Consider the following 20,901-nt stretch of genomic DNA (forward strand, 5'->3'; position numbering starts at 1 on the left):
CCGCCCCCCACCAACCGCCGCCGCCCCCCACTACCACCGCCCCCCACCAACCGCCGCCGCCCCCCACCAACCGCCGCCGCCCCCCACCACCACCAACCGCCGCCGCCCCCCACCACCGCCCCCCACCAACCGCCGCCCCCCCACCACCGCCGTCGCCCCCCACCACCCCCCACCACATAAAAATGTTTCGGCCATCGGTAGTTGCATGTTTATAAGCAAATAAACCGTGGTCTCAGCAACCTGCAGGCTCGTTAAACAAACACTGCCGAGTTGCAACATAAAAAAAAACATTGTTGCGTTGCTTGCAGTCGCACGCAGTGAAATTAACTGGACCTCAAGGCTTTCCACAAAATAATATTGCAGAGTTTTTGTTTTGGTTAAAGAAATGCTGCTGAATATTGCCTCGGAGTGTGCATATGCTGATGGGCTACAATATTGTACTGCATTTAAATGTGAACACTATTGCACTATTTCACTTCTAACAGCGCCGTGACCCGAGTCTGCCGGTCCCTACATCCACATGAACCTTGACTGCATCCCGGGCTCTCCCACACGGCTTAAAAATTACTTCAGGGAAAAACAAATCACCGTTTAGACCCTCTCCTGTATTGTCAATTTCAATGACTGCACTAAAATGAGGTTAAATGCTTTTTTTTGCATTACCTGTAATTGCACGGTAAAATGTAACAGTAAAAAATCGGTTACCGGTTTGCCACACATATAGAAATGTCTATCGAATCATGTTATACCTTTTATTCAGTCTGGTCAGTGTTGAATAATTGACCTATTACCCTCTAGACTCCAGATATCCTTCCAGCGGAGGCGTTTCCAACAGCAGTGGCACGAGCAAGCAATTGTAGGGATGAACCTTTTTAACTGAGAAACAAGAACAAATGTACCACGCGGTGACCCAGGCCTGCTGCCGTGCAGTTTGTATTAGCACGTGCCAATGTCTGCATTCAAATTCCACTAGAATAGACTACCGATTTCCGACTTTGGCAATGGTCATTTGTGTGAAAATAACCGGTTTCCAGATTCGTGTTTAACCCTACTTAAAAGATACATCACTGATGGCAGCTATTCCAAAAGTATGTTTAAGGTATTTTCCTCGAGGCCAGCCCACACACACCAAATATATATTTTTTTTACTTTTGATCACCTGAATACATTCTTTAAAAACCCCATGATAGTGAAGTTCTGCAGTATTGTGTCCGACATTCCTCTATTGACTATGAATGCACTGTGAATTCAGTGTAGTTTTACATCTTTATTGACATTGAATGAAATGTCAGCCAGCGCTGAACAAAAAACACAAAACACTGGCATGTGCATGTACGGTACATAGGGGATTGTAATGTATCAAGCTAGGATGCACTGCTAAATTGTTATTCTTACAGTCTTGCATACAACACACCTCAAATTTTGTTGAACACTTGACTATTACATTTCAAACTTTTAGTTACTTGCCATTCATTACAAAACATTGTTATATTTGAATGTCCTCTGCCAAATGAGTGAACGAAGAAAAAACAGACAGCTGTGCTGGGCAGATGAGTGCTGTGCTGCCCAGATGTGTGTGCCGACATCACAGATACAGCCCCTCAGGGGTCCCCTCCTGCTTGCGGTACAGCACATTCTCCTTTGACTTCTTGAAGTCCTCATTGGTCACCTTCATACGCCTCTCCCGCAGGGCCATGAGTCCAGCCTCAGTACAAATGGCCTGTGCAAACAAAATTCAACATCATTAGCACCGCACCAGCAGCACACCCGGCACACATGAACTTAAATAACGATGTGCTTCCGCACACGTGCAAGCGAGCACGAGAGAGCGTAAAGGATTGCCAGTCTGTGTGTACAGGGGCACAAATGGTTTAAGACATTTCGGGGGGAAATCAAGATGAAAATTGGCAAGACCCTCAGATACTAAACTTTGTCAAAGGGTGTTTCGGGTTAAAGGCTCACCTTGATGTCTGCTCCAGAGAGGTCATCTTTGGACATGATGAGGTCCTCCAAGGTTACGTCATCTGCCAAGGTCATTCGGCTCGTGTGTATTGAGAAGATACGGCGCTTTGTCTTCTCATCCGGCAGAGGAAACTCAATCTTACGGTCGATACGGCCTACACAGATATAATAACAAAAAGTAAACATTAATGGCAATACAAGGCTGTGCCTGTGCTTGAAACATTGCAAAAAGCACGTGGAAGATGCAAAGTGTAGTGGTAGAATCAATGTGTGATAACAGGCTGACAAGAGCTGATGGATGAGGGAAAACAGAAGTGGAATGTGCAGTATGAGGGGTGAATTAATTGATTGAGAAGGATGGGGAGCAAATCAATAATTGTTTCCGTGGCACCACAGTGACTGGGTCAACCAACACTGACCTTGATCACTTGTTCTATGTGGAAGACCCATAGGCCAAATTAACCTTATTTTCTTTCCGCAATTAGCAAACCTCTTACGCATTAAACTGGTTAAAAGTCTTGAGTGTCATGGGTGTTCATAAAGAGAGATGGGGTTGAGGAACACAGCACCTGGGCGAATGAGTGCAGGGTCGAGCGTCTCTATGCGGTTGGTGGCCATGATGACTTTGACGTCTCCGCGCGAGTCGAAGCCGTCAAGCTGGTTGAGGAGCTCCAACATGGTGCGCTGGATTTCCCGCTCGCCGCCAGAGTTGGAGTCATACCTAAATTACGAGCACACAACGAAGGTTACATGACAACAGTGCTCATGTGCTCTACAACACAGGCAGGTGTAGGTTTGTAATAGCTAGTTAGTGGTTTTAAGTACTGCAAGTGTCGATTATGTAACATCTCATCTCCAACCACTGCACCTAACTTATGAACTATCCATGCCGGTCAGTGACAATTAGTGATGGGGGAGAGGGGCCAGGACGAGTTCATATTACTCAAATGAATTCAGCCCCGGCCAGGAAATGTATTCATGTCATCCGTTTCATAGCTCGGTGCAATAACCACGATGCTACGAACCCCCCCCCCCCCCCCCATTAATTTCATTAACATATATTAACACATTTTAAGGACTGAGCCACTTAGGATGTACTTATCAGATAACAACTTCACAATATATAAAATGTTTCAGAAAAGCAATTAAAATAGATTTTAAACTCCCAAGGGGCTATACCAAAAAGGGGTACTCTCAATTTAGTGACCCTGGTACGTTGGTAGTGGTGCCGATGGAAATTATGGTGATAGTGATGATGGTAGTGCTGATAACTGTCATTATAGCAACATGACAGAAGTAATGGTGATAGGAGTGATGATATTAATGAAAGGCTAAATTGGGATGTTATCAATATCTCCTTAACCCATCTCTATCTCAATATCAGCTGACCTCACTGTTTATGTTGATGAAAATGTTGATGTTAAGGATCATGTTAATAATTGTTGATGGTGGTGGTAATCAAGATGGGTTGAGTTGAAACAGATAATTCCATGGAAAAGTATACTGCAATTGTGGGAAATTGTATAAAAATAAATGGTGTTGTGGACCTTTTTTTGTTTTTCAGTAATTGTTATTCACAAAATGCTTAATTCTACAAGCAGTTAATACATCATCCCCATCCTATACAAAATGTTTACTAATTACTGAAAACTATAGATTTGTCTTAAAAGCCCTTTTCTGGTACAGAGCCATGCAGTGCTGCTGAAGGAATGCACCAGCACACGCGGGTGTAGGTGGTGAAGTGAAGGAGAGGCTGCAGTCGAGTTGTGCTGGGTTCAGTCATCATGAGTCTGTGTGGGACAGCAGCCACCTTTTGGTGCCAATGGCGTCGATCTCATCGATGAAGACGATAGAGGGTGCGTGCTCTTCGGCCACACGGAACAGCTCACGGACCAGCTTGGGTCCATCGCCCAGGTATTTCTGTATGAGCTCAGAGCCCACAACGCGCAGGAATGTCGCCGATGTCTGGTTGGCCACCGCTTTTGCCAGCAGTGTCTTGCCTGTAGTCCCACACAAGGAACAATAATTGTCACACTCGATATACCAAATCGACCAACTCCTCCAATACTAGCAGATGCAATGGCAGAGCACTGCATACAATGCACTGCCCATTATGCCAGAAGTGTGTGTACTTCATATTATGCTCATTTCACAGCACCAATGCAGTAATGGAACCTCTGACCTGTGCCAGGCGCGCCATACAGGATGACTCCCTTGGGAGGTTTGATGCCCATCTCTTCGTAATACTCCGGGTGGGTTAGTGGCAACTCCACAGACTCCTGCCGCACAAAGTTCAAGGCAACGGATTCTCAAACGCGCTCATGTCGTATACACCACTCAGTGATAAGATTGCTAAATATTGCTTTATTTTGAATAGTCCTGATAACAGAACCTGCTGACGACTGCTCATGAGATATATACACTCATTCACCACTTGTTAACCATTGCCCCTTCACAATCAGGATATTGAAGTACTCGTATCCCTTCATGTTTGTATCTACAAGAAGTGACATGCCTTAATCTCCTGAATCTGTGCATCGAGCCCTCCGATGTCAGCATACGACTCCTGTGGTGCCTTCTCCAGCTTCATGACAGTCACCAGTGGGTCTGTGTCATCGCTCAGCACGCCAACTACAGCGTGCACCTGTACAGCCACACAAACATCACATCACACCATGTACTTTCCATACATAAAATAAAAAAATGCAATCCAAATTTCCTTCTAAAGCAGCATTAAACAAATGTCTTCATGAACATGCCAATGCCCAATCTGCCCTCCCGCAGTGTGGAAGGACAGCCAAATAACCCCATCACTGAAAGCAGAACAGCCTCATACCTTGTGGTTGAGCAGCACAGAGCATCCAGGCTCCAGCAGGTCCTTATCAACAAAGGAAAGGATGGAGACGTAGTGCTCAGAGCCCACAGAAGTCGACACGATGGCATGGTTGTCGTCAATGATTTCCTCCAGTGTGCCAACAGACATGGGTGAACCACGGAGGTCGTCCACCTTTGACCGCTCCTCCTGCACTCACAACAGAAAACGTGATTAAAACACCGTCGCTGGAAGTGCCTCTTCACTATGTTTTGACAGTCCTTTTGTCAAACCACTGTTGGATGATGCCCTGATGAGCGGTTCTTATAGCACTTAAGCACAAGCCGTGACCAGGAATATAATTGAGTTAAACAAACCGACTGAACTTAAGAGTGCACATACCAGTAAGTTAGCTAATGGATTGCAATATCCGACTTCTCATCTCACACTCGAAATGCGTAATAACAAAATGACACAAAGACAGGTTACACGTTTTCTGAAAGATATCTAAAGCGTCACGGTAACATCGATAAAGCAGTGTGAGACAGTTGTACAGCTGTGACGATAAAATTTTGACTAATTTTACAAGCGGGAGCTGCACAAGTGATGTCCTGAGACCGGAGATGCCGCACCTCTTGCTTCTCCTCCTGGGGCTTGAGACGTTCCTGATTGCGGATGAACTCCTCCTCCATGAGGAGGTAATCCTTGATACGTTCCAGCTTCAGCAACTTCAGGCGGCAGTAGGTGTGTGGAGTTACTGCACCAAAAAATACACGCGAGGGCACGTTGATACTTACACGATCCTTTCACACTCTGGGATGCAGGCCAATTACTGCTTCTGTTGGCTGCAATGAGAGGATTAAACTCATGACCCATCAGGACAAGAACGCTCATTAAATGGTGATGACCCAAGCAGACCTTGTGGAAGTTTGTTGGCAGCGTCTGGCCCCTTCACCTTCTTCTTCTTTTTGCCAACGCGCGTTGGCACTGGTGGCTCATACTTCTTCTTTTTCTCCTGTGGCATCGGCGAAATCACCACATGTCACGCACGGGTCTTCTTCCACCACAACAATCCTCTCACCGCACCTTCACCGCAACACTCAGCCACCACAACAAATGCTCGCCGTAATAACACGTTCACCAAAATACTGACACTAACTACCTCAGCGTCACCCACTCTGGGCATGACACCACGCTTGCTAATGCGTGAGGGCACAAGTTTGTTTCCGAAGCACCAATTACCTTGTCATCTTTCTTTCCACCACCGGACCCGGGCGCTCCTGACTGGCTCTGCCCCTGCGCACAGAAAGACGCAGAGAGGCACAACTCGCATGACGGTGCCGAGACGCTGCCCGCCTCACACCACCACAACCTCTACACTCAATACAAAAGCCAAAAACACATCGCTCTAGACACACATCAGACTATATATGCATCACACTCAGCACAAGCCAACACCGGCCGCACATCATTCAAGACACAAGCCCACAGCTGCACAATAACCACAAGTTCTCATCATTATTCCGTCCAAAATCCTACACATCCCTCTATACACAAGGCCACGATTAACTAGACACAACCCCACACTGGGCCCGCGTCACTCTGGACACAACCCACACTGGGCCCGCATCACTCTGGACACAACCCCACACTAAACCAGCATCACTCTGGACACAACCCCACACTGGGCCCGCATCACTCTGGACACAACCCACAATGGGCCCACGTCACTCTGGACACAACCCCACACTGGGCCCGCATCACTCTGGACACAACCCCACACTGGGCCCGCATCACTCTGGACACAACCCCACACTGGGCCCACATCACTCTGGACACAACCCCACACTGGGCCCGCATCACTCTGGACACAACCCACACTGGGCCCACATCACTCTGGACACAACCCCACACTGGGCCCGCATCACTCTGGACACAACCCCACACATCGCCGTCTCTCTCTCCCCTCGGGCCCGGGGCCGTGATTCAGCGAAAGCGCGAGGCCTTGCGCCGGGCTCCTCGCTCGCTCGCAGGCGCACACTCGCGCCAGGGCGCCATCTCACACAGCGCAAACCGGAGCAGAACCGACGACAACACGACCCAGGTGAGCCCAAACCCCCGACATCACGAGACAGAGGAGCACGAGCCACGGCACGGCCCATGGGGGTCCGGCCCGAGCCACTCACCATGGCGCTCCACTCGCTCTGCCAAGCACACGGTGGGTAGGGGAGATGACGTCACGCGGAGAGGGCTCTGACGAGTGACGTCACGTACGCCGCGATGGCGTCACGAGCGTTCGTTCACCGGAAGTTGGTAACGCGATGACGGCATTGTGGGGGATGACGCAAGGTCTTCTCGACAGCGGTTGTTTGGGTCCCACCTCCTCTCACTTCGCAGGCTTCAGCCCGTCTCGGTTTTTAAATTGTGTTTCTGTAAATAGAATGCGCGTGTCCGTCCGTAACGCTCTCTATTTTGTTGGACAAAAAATGCTTCTCTTGCCGAAGACATTCACGGAAAAATTGTCGCCTTTCTCCAAATAAAAAAAACTAAACCAATGGAAGTCACAATCTTCCGGAAGAACGACTCGCGTTTTATTGGCATTTAATTGGTATTAATTTTATTTTGAAACCCATTTCCGCCCGACGTCATCGTTACCTTAAGGAACGGCTTCGACTAGATGGCGTCATCCGACAGGGCAGAAAGCACATGGATGACGTCATCACGCTCACCCGACTTCAACGCGCAAATTTGCGCTGCCAAAGCTCGTCTTCGTATATGACGTCATTCATTTAAATCTTGTCTTAAAAAACACCGGAGCCAACATTTGCCCACGCTCTGTGGTCCTATACGTTGTACGTTATGGCTGTTGTTGAACTTCTGTCGCGCACCGTACGTAGCCAACTCAACACAAAAAGTAGTTCTAAGAGAAATTCGTTTTCAATCTGGGTGATTTTAAAGTGCATACCTCCGGTGGTTTCCTAATATCGGAAGGAAGAACGTTCCCGACGGCCGCTGAAAGCGCATCTGAAAGCGCGCGATGAAGCGCCCGTCTTTGTTCAATGGTTAAGCCAAAATCCGCTGTGAGGATGTCCGTGCGAGTTCGCGTGATGGTCTATGCTCCTTGACGAGATCGAGGTATCGCGGGTTATTTGTGGAAAGCACTTTGTGCGTAATGAGTGCGACCGTATATTGTAATTGTTGAGCAATCGGAATGCAATGCAGCTCGGCGAGCCACTACTGGACGGGCATGGTCAGATCTTGCAGCACGCGTCACGACTCGTCCCAAAGAGTTTTGTGCACAGTGCGGCTTTGGTCCTGTTTTTGCAAGACGTCCCCCGTAGTGAACACCTTTTGATGTACTGCACTGAAATCCAGGTTGTACTGTACTTAAGTCCAGGCCTCCCTTGAAAAAAGACACCTGGGACTGGCCATATCTGCAAAGGAAAATTCCATTGAAGGATTAGGATTCAAGTTTTCTATAACTGGTCTCAGGTCTCCACAACCCCAACAGATAGTGGTTCCTCACCACTCACTAATCGCAGTGCAGAGTGCAAAAAATATCAGTGAGACTCAGCGAGGCTGTTATTCGGGTGAATATCACAGACAGTTCTTAAATGTTCACGGTGAACCAGCTGTGGGTTCCGCAGACTGCACACAGCCTTTATTAATACTTTTGTCCACTACAGAATGTTATAAAAAATATACGAACATATGAGAGTACAAAAGGCTACAAATACAAGGCGTAACACAGTCACGAACACTGCAATTCAAGTTCTCACACTAGCCTGGAGCTTCCGGTTCATGAATGAGACGCAAGATGTAGGCCCAGTATAGAAGCCAGCCAGCACTCTTCTTGTGATTCCAACATGGGAGCTGGCCAGAAAACTCATTGCCATTGGTCCTCGTTACACGTGTTTCCATCCACACGACACTTAAAAACATGAAATTCACACTTGGCTTCACATGAAATACCATACTCTAAACATGGCTACTACCAATTATGCAATCTAACCAGATACGCGGTGGGTAGTTGGCTAGTTTGTTTATTCTGGGTGGGCAGACTCTGGGAGCTAACTTCTCGTGAGGCTGTACCCACTGACAACTAACCCATGAAATATAAAGAGGTACAGCACTGGCAAAATCTGTGAGGTGGCTGATAGGGCCAGGTTGGCGGGTCAGTCGGGGGCGTGGGGGGGGGTTTGCATCTAAATATGGGGAGCGGTTCGTGGTTCAAGAAGGCACCCAGGCGTTGCCGTGCGAGTCTGGAGCATGCGTATAAGGGATGTTCCAGATCCATGGTTTGTCTGCAACAAAGAAGCACAAAAGTTACACACAGCAGCACACAATGGCGCAGAGGAAAACAAGAACGGTGGTACACCGCAACATGTGGTGCCATTTAGCGGCACACTGCGGCACACAGCAACACACGGGTGGTAGTACATCGTGGCAAACAGCAGGGTCGTGACTCGTAATCTGCTCAGCTTCACATGTCTCTTGGACTAAACAAAATATGGGGGATTTTTTTTGTAATATCTACGGCTTGTTCATTTGCTTAACAATTTGGAAAATGTCCAAAGTTATTGAGAGGCATTAAAAGTTGATTTAAAATGTTATCTCTTAACTTCGAGAAACCTCTCAGTACAACTCGATGTGGGGAACTTTGGTGTGAGTGTATAAACCTCCAGGTTTAAGAACGACATTCTAAAACACCTCTTTAGACAACAAGCAGTCAGCTGCCTGCTTTTCTTGTGTTTCCCAGCAACAAAGGTGAATTTGGTACACAGCTGAGCGAGTCTAAATGCCTGCTTCAAAAGGTCAGCTTCAGAGCATTTGCACGAGGACCTCTACTTGGACAAGAATGGCAACAGCAGCCAACCCCTGAATAGAACCCCATCCCGACAGCACTCGGGCACTGCGCCAAGCAGTCTGCCCCATACCACCCAAAAAATGGTCCTACCGTTACTGTCATACGGCACTGGCGGCAGGTCAAAGGGCACCGGGAAGGAAGGAACAACCCCCTCAGCATCTTTCATGACTGTTCCTCGTCCCACGGGAAACCATTTTGCACCTGGGTTCTACTTCCGCACACACAGGCACACACAACGGGCAAGACCACATCAGAACAGTACACAACAACACACGAGCACGCGCCCGTGCAGGAGCACTCGCACCGTGTTGGAGCGTGATGCAGGAGAGGGGACGTACAAACGCAGTGGGAAGATAGAGGACGCCCAGCTCGTAGGATCGCACCATCAGCTGGTTGCCCCTTTTTTCATAGCTCCCCCACGCCGCCCTTGACAGATTGGCACTTGCACACAAACAACAAACATGCACACACACACATCTTACAAATATACGTATCTAAAACAACTGCCCAACTCTTCAAATTAATATTTAAAATAGCTGAACCATTTGGCACACATGCCTCCTTATCACATGTCCGTCACAGTAAGTTGCAGTACGTTACCTGCACCTTGACCACTAGTTAACCGACTTGCAGGATCTGGCAAAGAAACAGCTGCTGTGCTTAACGACTATGGGGCAATCACTGCCAAAAATGATCACTGCCAGTAATGTATTTGCTGTGAGCAACTATGGCGACTTGGTACGGCAATGGCATGGGGTGACAAGAGTTCTGTCTATCCAATGTAAAATGTATGTTTGGTGAACAATGTTTTAAAGACCTTAGGTACTCACATGACCTTTGTGACCTGTTCAGAAGATGCCTTCCCAGTTTCCCAGTATGGGAGACAGCGATCATATTAGCATAAATAAATTGTTACAACAGAAAGGCAACCATGGCCAGTAGCTATTGCCGTAGAATTTATCTCGAGTTAAGCCTTAATAGCATCGTCAGAAATTTTCTATAAAAGCTACCACACCCATACAAATAAAGAGCACCTAGTTGATAAACTCATTGAGCAGTATTCTCTATCACCTACAACATTCCGACACTTGCAGATGGACCTAAACTATGACAGTTAACCAGGCTTTGCTTGCAGTGCAGTTGGGTTCCTGTCTAGGCACTGTGCATTTCAACTAGAACACAAAGAGGGCTCGAGGCTGCTTCATTCTACCTGGTGAGCAGTATCCAGGCGAGCTTGGTGTAGTCTGGTGAGATGCGCAGGTACGTCTTGATGTGGGGGATGGCCTGGGTGCGGCCACATGTCTCAGACAACCAGCGGCTTGCAGGGGGAGGGGTAGACGCCAAGGGTGCATTGTGAGTTTGCAGGAGGATAAAGGGAGGGAAATACCAAGGCTCAAATTAAATGTACTTCCAAATCTCGACAGCAGATTAATGTAAATATTACTGTGTCATCAAAGAGTCGGGTACTATAATGATGGGTGTCAGGAGACCAGTGTGTCTGAGGGTGATCCAACAGCCTAAACTCTGAAGGGTAGAATAGAGATTTCGTAACATGTTTCTCGCTGTGTGCCTGGTAATAAAGTAGCACAGCCGTAGCTGCCACGATCTATTGAAGCACAGAGTAGGACAATGCTGTGAACTCTCACATGGACATGAGCAAAAGTGTGTGCACACAGTGGCGTGCATCCAGAAGGATGGTGCGCTATCTTACTGAAAGTACAAGTGTAGCCACTGCTGCTTGCTTGCCGTCTGGACGCTGTAGGGAAGGGATCCGCCCGCTGTTATCCAGAGAGGAGGCAAAGGTGGCGAGTTGAATTACTCACAGACACACACGACAACACTCGCACTCATATAGACAACAACACACACATATACTCAAATCAACAGACAAATGGAAGCACAACAACACGCAGATAGCGTAGTAGGATTTTGCTGTTGCCCCATGTAGCTCACCGATGTGCCCAATGTGTTTCTGAGTGGTAAAGTGTTTTGTTCAGCAAAAACAATCACTTCCTGAAGAAGCTCCCAGCACATGGAGCGAAACGTCAAGCATCATGCCAAACAACACGCGGTACAACCTAAAGACACATCAGTGAGCAACACACTTAAGAGTCAATCCAATCCGGCAGACACATCGACCCACACACTCACACCAACACACAAATAGAGTCACATTAAGAATACTCACAGACAACACTCACAATGAGTAATGTACACTGTATATTTATACAGATAACTAAGCCAGCCAGATTGGATATATTTCGTATCGATTCCATTGTTATTTGCAAAAAAAAGAGCCCGATGTTTATTTTCATAGAGTTTTCCAGCTAATACTGAATGTAGACAATGCACCGCTTTGCCAGAACTAGGAGGGTAGGACGTTACAGCACAGGGCTGTCATACCCGGGTAACCCTCCAGGCTCATCCGCACATTATCCACAGTAGGGTAGATCTGAGTATAACAGAAGCAAGGGGAGGGAGGCATAGGGAGGGGGCACAGGAAGGGAGGCACAGGGAGGGGGGCACAGGGAGGGAGGCACAGGGAGGGGGGGCACAGGAAGGGAGGCACAGGAAGGGGGGCACAGGGAGGATGGCGCAGGGAGGATGGCACAGGGAGGATGGCACAGGGACGGGGCACAGGGAGGCGGCACAGGGAGGGGCACATAATCAGATCGCAGGTTCTCACTCAATTTTCACGAAATAGTTCACAAGACATTCACAAGAGTAGGCCATTGTGTGCTGACATCACGGTCCAAATACGTCAATTTAGAAAAAAATACCAGCAAATAACTCAATTAGAATAATACAGAGGAATCATCGCCCTGACTGTGAAAAACTTGGCAGGACGCTACTGAAAAAGTCACGAGACTCATTTAAGCTGGGCTGAGAAAACAAGCAAAATAATAATAATGAGAGGTGGGGTCTGTTGCAAATTCACAAATAATTCCCCCCCAGGAGTGCTCCTATTCTCTTGAGCGGTGCGTGGTTTACCAGCTTTAGCGGTGTGCGATTGAAGCTGTAGGTTGGTGAGCCACTCTGGCCGAGCGTCACGAGGCTGTCCTGAAACTCGGTCTGCAGCCACCGGTCGCTGTCTATCCCCATGGATCCAATGCTGGAGAACTGGCCAATGAGAGGCCACTGTTCATTTCCTTCCTCTACAGGGGATAGGTTCTCGCGCAGCAGCTGCAATGTATACGCACACACGTCCGCTTATAGTACAATCCTATACCCTCCCTACACACATACACACACAAACCTCTCTATACAATACGCACACCTGCCCCCATAGTCCACCCACACACACCATACAAATGCATCCCCCCTGGCATTAGAATCCAGACGCACACACATCTGCTTCTAATACACCTATATATGCCCAATGGACACTCATGCGTGCGTTTGCATTGGCCGGCATGGATGTGCATCCCGTTATTCCAGTTGTACATTACCTTGCGAAGCCGAAGGTGACCCCAGCTCTCCTTGTTGTCGCCTGAAAAGCGGCCTGGCACTGAGCCAACCAGGTATACCCTGCACACGGAAACCACCAATCCAGGCACACGGCAGTGATCGACTATAACAAACCACCACATGCAAAGCCACCAATCGGAACAACAGCAGCTCACACCAGCCACCCAATCAGATGCTACCGCAGCCATCAATCAGAAGACACCGTCACAAAAGCCATCAATGAGAACGCACCGGTGCATGATAAAAGAGGTGGCCGCTGACCTGACCTCGGAGAGATCGTGTTGCTGTAGATGCTCAGCCCAGCAGGTGACCGAGTGAGAGCTGTAGGCTTTAAGGTAAGCAATGAGGTCCTGCTTAAAGCCCGTGGGAGACTCGCCCTGCATCTCCGGCAGCTCTTCGCTAGTCGACAGCCGAGGAAGCATCGGGCTTAACCAGATGCTGCAGACAGCAGGACAGGCGTTTGGCATGAGCTCAACACAAATGCCCACATACAATGAATACTGAAACTGTGGACAAGCACCCACCCCTGGGTTTTCTGATGCCAGTCTTGAAAGAAGAGGTTGGATGTGTGGATGACCACTCGCATACCCTCTTCATACAGCAGAAGCATCATCTTTCTGCAATGCACGCCAACAGGGACAGGGAGAAGAGCACGTCGCGTTACATACTCTCCCTCATGTGGTAGGGGAAGAACAAAGGTGGAAACAAAGACCCCAAGGCAGAATCCGCAAATAGCGAGAGTACAAGTATCACACATGGCTAACACCGTCCAATGGGACACCGTTCCCAGTGGACTGAGTAGAGGGCCTAATCACACTTCTGGTTTTAAACCTGGCATAGCCTTTATGCGGGACTGCACGTCACACACACAGCTTTCAATTGTGCATGCATTCTAGATACTTACGTATGATGCGTCCCAAACATTATGTCCAGTTTTGCCTAAAAAAAAACCAGAATATGTGATAATGATGAACATAAATTGTTTAACCAAACAGCTAGCTTACAAAGTATATACTGTACAAATAGCTGTCCAACAAGTCTCCTGACACAGAATACATGTGGACATTTAGAAATGTGAATTTATAAAACAAATGCTAATTTATGTGAAGTCACTATTGATATATATTTTTTATTATGTTGAACTTCTTTTGCACTCTACATAGACGACCATTTTAATTGGAGGTGCAGAAACCATGCTAATCGGAGGTGATGATACCATGTTGGTTAAAATATATATTTTTGGAATGAAATGTAAAGCCTGCTTACGTGGTGAATATATCTGGTAAAAGTGCTGACTTCACAGATCAACATTGGTGATAATTAAAAATAAAACAACTTCCAATCTTTATCTCCAAAGCGGTCACACTTTCGAAGCAAATACTGCCAATCTACCAGATGTTATGAGCATCAGAGTGCATAATGAGTTTTGTACAATGTAGTTTTGTGCTGACAGGATCCTGTTATTTGAAGAAGTGCCTTTATCAAAGATAGCTGATAAACCAACAGTATATATTTAGCAAGCCTGACTGCTGATACAACCTAAACGGTTGATACCAGTCAAGTTTGATTGCTTTTCTAATGCTATTGGTTAAAGTAAGGCCATATGGGCTGACTGACAAAAACATATTTTTTGTGTGGATATATGCAATGCAGTTAAATAGAATTAATGTTTGCCTGGCACTGGAATATTGTCCACTGTATTGGTGGGAGAAGACCACATTGTTGCTGTTGCGTGACGGTTTGAAACACACTTCCTCATTACCATCTGCTGCTGCGACTGCTGCGGAGGCCCTTATCAACATTGTATCACCTTTATCACACTGAAAACTACAATTCTTATTTGTGGCCTCCCCAAAAACTTCAGCTAAAATGTTCAAATGATCTAGCATGCCGCTGCCATACTTCTCATCCACATCCGTGAGCAAGACAAGATCAGGCCAATATTCCAATCCCTCCAATGGCTGCAACCAATTCACATGAACTACAAGATCACCCTTACATCCTCAAGGTCCTACAATAATTCACCCCTACCTCCCCCTTCTCGTCTTACTCTGCACTTCCCAGCAACAAAGGCCTCCCTTTCAAAAAACCCAGTCAACCTCTTCGCGATGAGAGGTTGTTTCTTTTCTGCTGCTGCCCCCTTTGTCTGTGGAAAATACCAATTTCATCCCCTTGTTTCAGTCCAGGCTCGAGACTTTTCTGTCTTCCTCTGCCTGTGACTTTATCTCTATATGAAGTGTCTTTATTTGCACATTCACCAGACTGTCATCTTACTTTCCTCTCTGCCCTGTGTGCCTTCTATTTTTCTTCTCCTTTACCTCTGAAAATTTGGAAACATAAATAAATGTTCTTCAAATTATCTTAATGGCACACATTCCGAATCTTGAGGTTCAGTTGTTTTTAGATGCTTTATAATCCAGTGTATGATATGAAACACTGGGGTAGACTCACTTGGCACAGCGTTACATTCGGGTAGAAACTGGCAGCTTCGAAGAGCTTAGCTTTGCTTGCACGCTGCTCGCCATGCACCAGCAGCAGCGGCAGGGACCTGCTCACATGGAAACGTGTGCCGCAGTCATCCAGACATGCATTGTAGACACAGACACTCGTCCTTCAGCACATGAATACAGCTCAAAAGATACTGCAAGCGAAGCACCGCATTCACAAGTACATGGTTCACAAGTTCCCAAGACACGGAAGGGTCTTCCATAGACATCAGACTACTCCATTTATCTGCAGAGACCATGAGGTCCAGGCTCCTGTCCCCTCCACTCACCGGAACTCCACTGGGTACTGCTCCATAAGCCACGGGATGTCAAAGCAGTAGTTAAACTGTGACAAACACATGTTGGAAGAATTATCCTTAGACAACAGCAACTTGCACACAACACAAATGGGTATTCAACATTCACAGATTATTGTTTAAATCTTTACATTTGCTATACACAGCAGACATTGCAAAACATATCACGCATATTACACTCTTGTAGGCCACTTCACTCACAATCCGAAGTTTGCGAGTTCAAATTCTCATCAGGTGTCAACTAAATATGTTGTCCCTCTGGGTTCGATAACATGAGTAACACTCTGTGGTAAATTAACAGCGGTGCATCCTATGGAGAGACTGGCTCCCACCACGCGAATGTGCATTTTTTAACACGATCATAAGGCCATCAGAGGAGATGAACAGTGCTGTATTGCTTGTTTCAGCCAACGCACACTCTGGTCCAGGAAGAGACATTATATTCTCAATAACACTCACAACCGAGAAGAGGATTAAATACTCACCTGTGCAGATTTCTTCAGTGTTCCCATAAGTGGCGATAAAATGTCTGTTGCACAAAGGAAACACACAATTAGTTTTTTTTTTTATCTCTAGGCTTCCCAAGTGAAATGCACGTGTTGTGCTGCATTCAATGAGGGCAGGGTCAGGGAACCAACCTGTGATGTGCAGTGCATGACTATTCAGCTTCTTCCCAATCCCAGCCACTCTGGTGAGAAAGAAATATAGTGGAGCCGCCTGCTCCAGCGCCTCAATGACGTCCTGCGGTGCCAGCGGCTCCTGCGGCTCCTGCGGCACCAGCAGCTCCTGCAGCTCCGGCTCACGAGGGGGTGTTTTCTCACTGCACACAGAGTTCTCGACGACAGGAATCCCGGCACTATCCGACCCCAGTCGCTGCCTCTTGTGCTGGGAAGTGGTGACGATGCCCTTATCCTCCGTGGGAGAGGACACGGGAGCCTCCTCGCCAGCCAAGTCGTTCTCGTCTTCACTATCCGACACCGTCCAGCTGTTGTCGGCGCACGACGGCTTCTTGCGCTTGTTGGCTGCGCTGCCTGCTAGGGCCGGCAGGGAGGGCGCGATGGGAAGCGGATTCCCTAAGCTCTTCTCACCAAGGGATGCGATCTCAGCCTCTAGGTTAGCAGCATTCTCTGTTTCATCCACCAAGGTAGCATCCGAGTCGTACTGTGGCTCCTGCGTTCCTGCTCCTGTCTCACCTTGGCTGCGTAGTCACATGTCAACACATCGACATCAGCTGAAGGTGAAAGGAACGGTATTTTACCCCAATGCACCATACTAATTTTTGCACGCTTAACGAAATGTTTTCCAATGCGCGTTTGTCTTCGGGAGTAACTCATTAGCAATATGGACATTTACGGTTAGCAAGTTAGAGCAAAATTCATTTGCATATGCGCAAATAATTACGGCTTGTTTCTAAGTTTTGGGCATCTGCTTTGTCAGTTAAACCGGTTTTTGATAGGTTAAGTCGTTATATAGCAACACAACTTTACATTAAAGTTGCATTGATATTGGATCATCATAATGAGAGCTATAGTGTCACCCCCCCCCACTCACAATAGATGGACAGAGAGTTTCCGAGGCTTTGAAACGCAGTTGGAAGGTGAGTGTTCAAACACACTCTGAAAATGGTAAAATGGTGCAACAGCAAATATTTGGTACACGAGTGATGTCAGTCGTGCAGCATGCGTTACACATTCGTTTACAGGCTCATTGCATGCTCTACCGGCACGTGACAGCAGTTTGACGCAACCAAACTTCACCGAGCAGTTCAAGACGGTGCACGCTCTGCACGAGGGTGTGTGAGCTGCGCGTTAACACCGGTGGGAATTACCAGGACTCAGCTGGCTGCCTGCCACTCGCCGGTGCCGCCGGTGCCACCGCTGACTCCACATTCCGCTCCTCGTCATCACTGCTGGAAACTGTCCACTCTCCGTACCGGCTTGCCATGGCACCCTGCCGCGCTGTGCTGGCACCTCGCTTGGCGCCTCCTCGTCACCCTGGGCGATTGATAAGTCACTCTCACATTCTTTGTATCCAATCAAATGTGACGCGAAGGTTAAACGCCTTCCACGCACTCGCTATAAACTGTTTTATATTGCTTCAAACTCGTTGGTCGATGACAGTTGACAATAACAATTATGCGACACCACCTACACACACACTCAAATAAGGAATGCATCGTGAGCCTCGGTGTTACCCATGCTGAGGCCTTGCCATGCCAAGCTACCTGACACAAGTTGACTCCACCAATGACCTCTCACCTGATTCACATCAGCCCTACCACTCACCACTGAACTCACCACCTAGCTCACCACCCTCACCCTTAACTCTAATCTCCGAACCCTCAACGCTAACGCTCCCTGCCTCACCACGAACCTTCACAACCCATGCCTCTATCCCTCACCACCCTCCATAGACGTGCCCCGCTTACCTCTCCACATCTCACACTCCACTTCTCGTGACTCCCCACTACTGGATCCGATACATCACTTAGAACTTCACAGCAATACTGCTGATTCTAGATTTAAAGCTTTCGTGACTGCTAGGATCCATACTCTTTGGTTCTATTGGGTAAAGTCACGTAGGTGACTTTACCCAATAATACTGCTGATGCTGCTGTTATTGTTTAGAGGCTAAGCATGTAAGTTACCTTGGTAACCAAGCTGTTTAAACCATCTAGCACGGGGGTCAGTAACCTTTCAAGGAAGAGTATTTTGTTATTTGTCTTTGACCAACATAGTTAAATAGGTGCTTCACACGAAGAGCTACTTGAACACAAACATCGCTCGTAAACAGCAGATGACAAACACATTCTGGTGATGGAATAAATTGCGTCTATTTAGTTGTTTTTTCCCCACCGTTACTTATTCTTTAACAATATTTTGACCGTACGTTTTTTCGGCATCAAGACATTCCATAGTGACCCATCATTCCCTGCCATATCTGATCAATTATCTTCACGTTCAATTGTGCTTAAGATTTAAGCTTCGTTTTAATTTTTCTTCAAACGGCTTTCCCGCAAGGGGGCAGCCAAAGAGCCGCAAGCAAGGGAGAGGCCAAAGAGCCACACATCCCGAGTCGCCCGTGAGCTTTTCCCATCCCCTGTCTCTTGCCTATGAAGAATCCTCAATCGCATCCCAGTCAACATGCAACGTCTGCGCAGACGCGCCACGCTTACCGAGATCCCACCGTCGACAAACATAAAACCCACAAATATGTCCCAAGTTGAAGCCCTTGTTGTGGGTCAATCCAACCGACGCACGTGGCCATACTTCCAAGGCCAGGGTGCGATGGGGGGGGGGGGTGAGGAGGCTTTGTTTCGCTGCCCTCTGCTGCCCAACTATACGTGGCTGAAGCTGTAGCCCACGCACGTATAGTTGAAACACGCGATTTGTGATGTACGATACCAGCCCCATGCCAGGCTACCAACCCCGGCCGAGCTTCCGAGACCCGACGGGGTCGGGACGCGCGCGCAGCCGCCTCCCGCGTGTTGAACGGTTCCGCGCCTCCGATCGGCAACGTACGGTGCGAAAGAAGTTCGACGTGCATGCATGCACGCACGCATACACATATATGCACACACGAGGGTCGGATGCTGCAGCTGTTGCATTGTTGACGCCTCCACCCCAAATCCTCACCACCCCCCTCCAATCCTCACCTCCCTCTCCCTTCCTCCACCCCAAATAACCCCGCAATCCTCACCCCCAAATCTCACCACCCCCCCCCCAAATGTCACCGCCCCCCCAATCCTCACCCCCCCCCAATCCTCACCCCCCCAATCCTCACCGCCCCCCCAATCCTCACCATCCCCTCCCCCTAATCCTCACCTCCTCCTTCACTCTCGCTGGGGCCTTCTCGCCAGGGCCTCGCGGCTCGTCCCTCGCGCAACCGCCCGAGCGCCGCCGCCGCTGCTGTTGTCGTTGTTGTTGTTGGCGTTCTCCGGGTCCCACTGGCACCCCCACACACCACACACACACACCAACCCAGGCCTTCGTCTTGCACGGCAATAGGAACTCAGCTGCAAAGCGAGCAGCAGGAAAAGAAGAGCGCGAATGGGGAGAGGGAGGTGGGCGCGCAGACGGCCGCCGAGTCGCAGGAGGTCACGGAGACCGAGAGGGGGGGCCGGGCCTCTGGGATCCCTCCCGCTTTGACTGTGTGTCGAGGCCGGGGCTTGCTCCCCCTGCACCCCCGCTCGGCTCCCTCTTCTCCTTTCGTGGCGCGGGTCCTGGCGGCCTCTGCTGGTGGGAGTCGGGGGGTTTGGTATAGGGACGCTGGAGCTGAGCGTGGAGGAAAGTGCGGATCCAGCTCCTCTTAGCCAACCGGTCGACGTGGTCGCTTCCACCAGTGGCCCGTTGAATCGCCGCGCCATCACGGGCAAGCAACACTGTGGGGGTTTTGTCGTGGCTGGTGGACATCGGCGTGGTGGTAACGGGGATGCCCAAGCCACCGCTTCTGTTCGGCCCCCGGGGGCTAAGCGGGCATGGCACACGGGCGAGAAATAAAGAGATGTGGAGTTGATTGGACTCGCCGATGACTGGCACCAGCTGTGTCAAGATCGGATATTGTGGAGGTTTTCCTGGAGGACGCTGCTGGGGAGTTGGAATCAGTCGCCCCACCAGCAATAACGGTGGGCAAAGGAACGACGGGCGGCTAAAACGCAAGTTGGCACAGCGGGGAGCACAGTTGGTGCATCTGCCAACCATCTCAGTAAACCCATGGCACCTAGTTCTATTCCGTGATCTGCCAGCGGGCTATCGACACGTCACGTGGCCTCAAAATGCAACTTAGCATGGCACAAAGCGCAGTGGTCACGTCACTGCCACTTAGTGAACGGCAGTTGTTGACGATGTTGTTGTTGGTGGTGGTGTGGATAGGGGAGATGGTAGGGGGATATGACGGCCGGTGCAATACCTGATGGGAGCATATTGGTGGTGGCAAGGATCATGGGTGGTACTTGGAATGGTGAAGTGCATAGCACGGTATGGATTCGGG

The 20,901-nt window shown here is 48.7% G+C and overlaps 2 protein-coding genes across 2 annotated transcripts; both read right to left on the reverse strand.

The window, feature by feature from the left end:
* Positions 1-1,254: 1,254 nt before the first annotated feature.
* On the reverse strand, positions 1,255-7,049 carry PSMC1 (proteasome 26S subunit, ATPase 1). Its single transcript, XM_032947651.2, has 11 exons — positions 6,961-7,049; positions 6,017-6,070; positions 5,693-5,789; positions 5,407-5,531; positions 4,799-4,984; positions 4,478-4,606; positions 4,145-4,241; positions 3,773-3,962; positions 2,532-2,683; positions 1,963-2,117; positions 1,255-1,720 (listed from the first exon to the last, which is right to left on the reverse strand). Exons 1-11 carry the CDS (start codon positions 6,961-6,963, stop codon positions 1,586-1,588), a joined length of 1,323 nt encoding a protein of 440 aa, XP_032803542.1. The 5' UTR covers positions 6,964-7,049; the 3' UTR covers positions 1,255-1,585.
* Positions 6,016-20,282, reverse strand: TDP1 (tyrosyl-DNA phosphodiesterase 1). Its single transcript, XM_032947650.2, has 18 exons — positions 19,737-20,282; positions 17,741-17,906; positions 16,551-17,110; positions 16,398-16,441; positions 15,886-15,941; positions 15,561-15,657; positions 14,014-14,048; positions 13,634-13,726; positions 13,371-13,547; positions 13,091-13,169; positions 12,633-12,824; positions 12,045-12,093; positions 11,353-11,419; positions 10,852-10,959; positions 9,980-10,082; positions 9,732-9,849; positions 6,961-9,078; positions 6,016-6,070 (listed from the first exon to the last, which is right to left on the reverse strand). Exons 2-17 carry the CDS (start codon positions 17,854-17,856, stop codon positions 9,005-9,007), a joined length of 1,968 nt encoding a protein of 655 aa, XP_032803541.1. The 5' UTR covers positions 17,857-17,906; positions 19,737-20,282; the 3' UTR covers positions 6,016-6,070; positions 6,961-9,004.
* Positions 20,283-20,901: the final 619 nt, after the last annotated feature.

The sequence above is a fragment of the Petromyzon marinus genome, chromosome 6 (assembly GCF_048934315.1).
Source record: "Petromyzon marinus isolate PM22_M1 ecotype Great Lakes invasive population chromosome 6, UKy_Petmar_22M1.pri1.0, whole genome shotgun sequence".
In the NCBI taxonomy this organism is placed as follows: Eukaryota; Metazoa; Chordata; class Hyperoartia; order Petromyzontiformes; family Petromyzontidae; genus Petromyzon; species Petromyzon marinus.

Excerpts from the sequence above, each read along its gene's own strand:
- PSMC1 (XM_032947651.2), bottom strand. Across the intron at positions 2,684-3,772 it reads GACGCCATTGGCACCAAAAG|GTATGACTCCAACTCTGGCG; the intron begins GTGGCTGCTGTC and ends CTCGTAATTTAG. Across the intron at positions 2,118-2,531 it reads CCCTGCACTCATTCGCCCAG|GCCGTATCGACCGTAAGATT; the intron begins GTGCTGTGTTCC and ends ATATCTGTGTAG.
- TDP1 (XM_032947650.2), bottom strand. The coding sequence starts at position 17,856 with ATGGCAAGCCGGTACGGAGAGTGGACAGTTTCCAGCAGTGATGACGAG. Across the intron at positions 17,111-17,740 it reads AGGCAGCCAGCTGAGTCCTG|CCAAGGTGAGACAGGAGCAG; the intron begins GTAATTCCCACC and ends GTGACTACGCAG. Across the intron at positions 14,049-15,560 it reads CGAATGTAACGCTGTGCCAA|GCAAAACTGGACATAATGTT; the intron begins GTGAGTCTACCC and ends GTTTTTTTTTAG.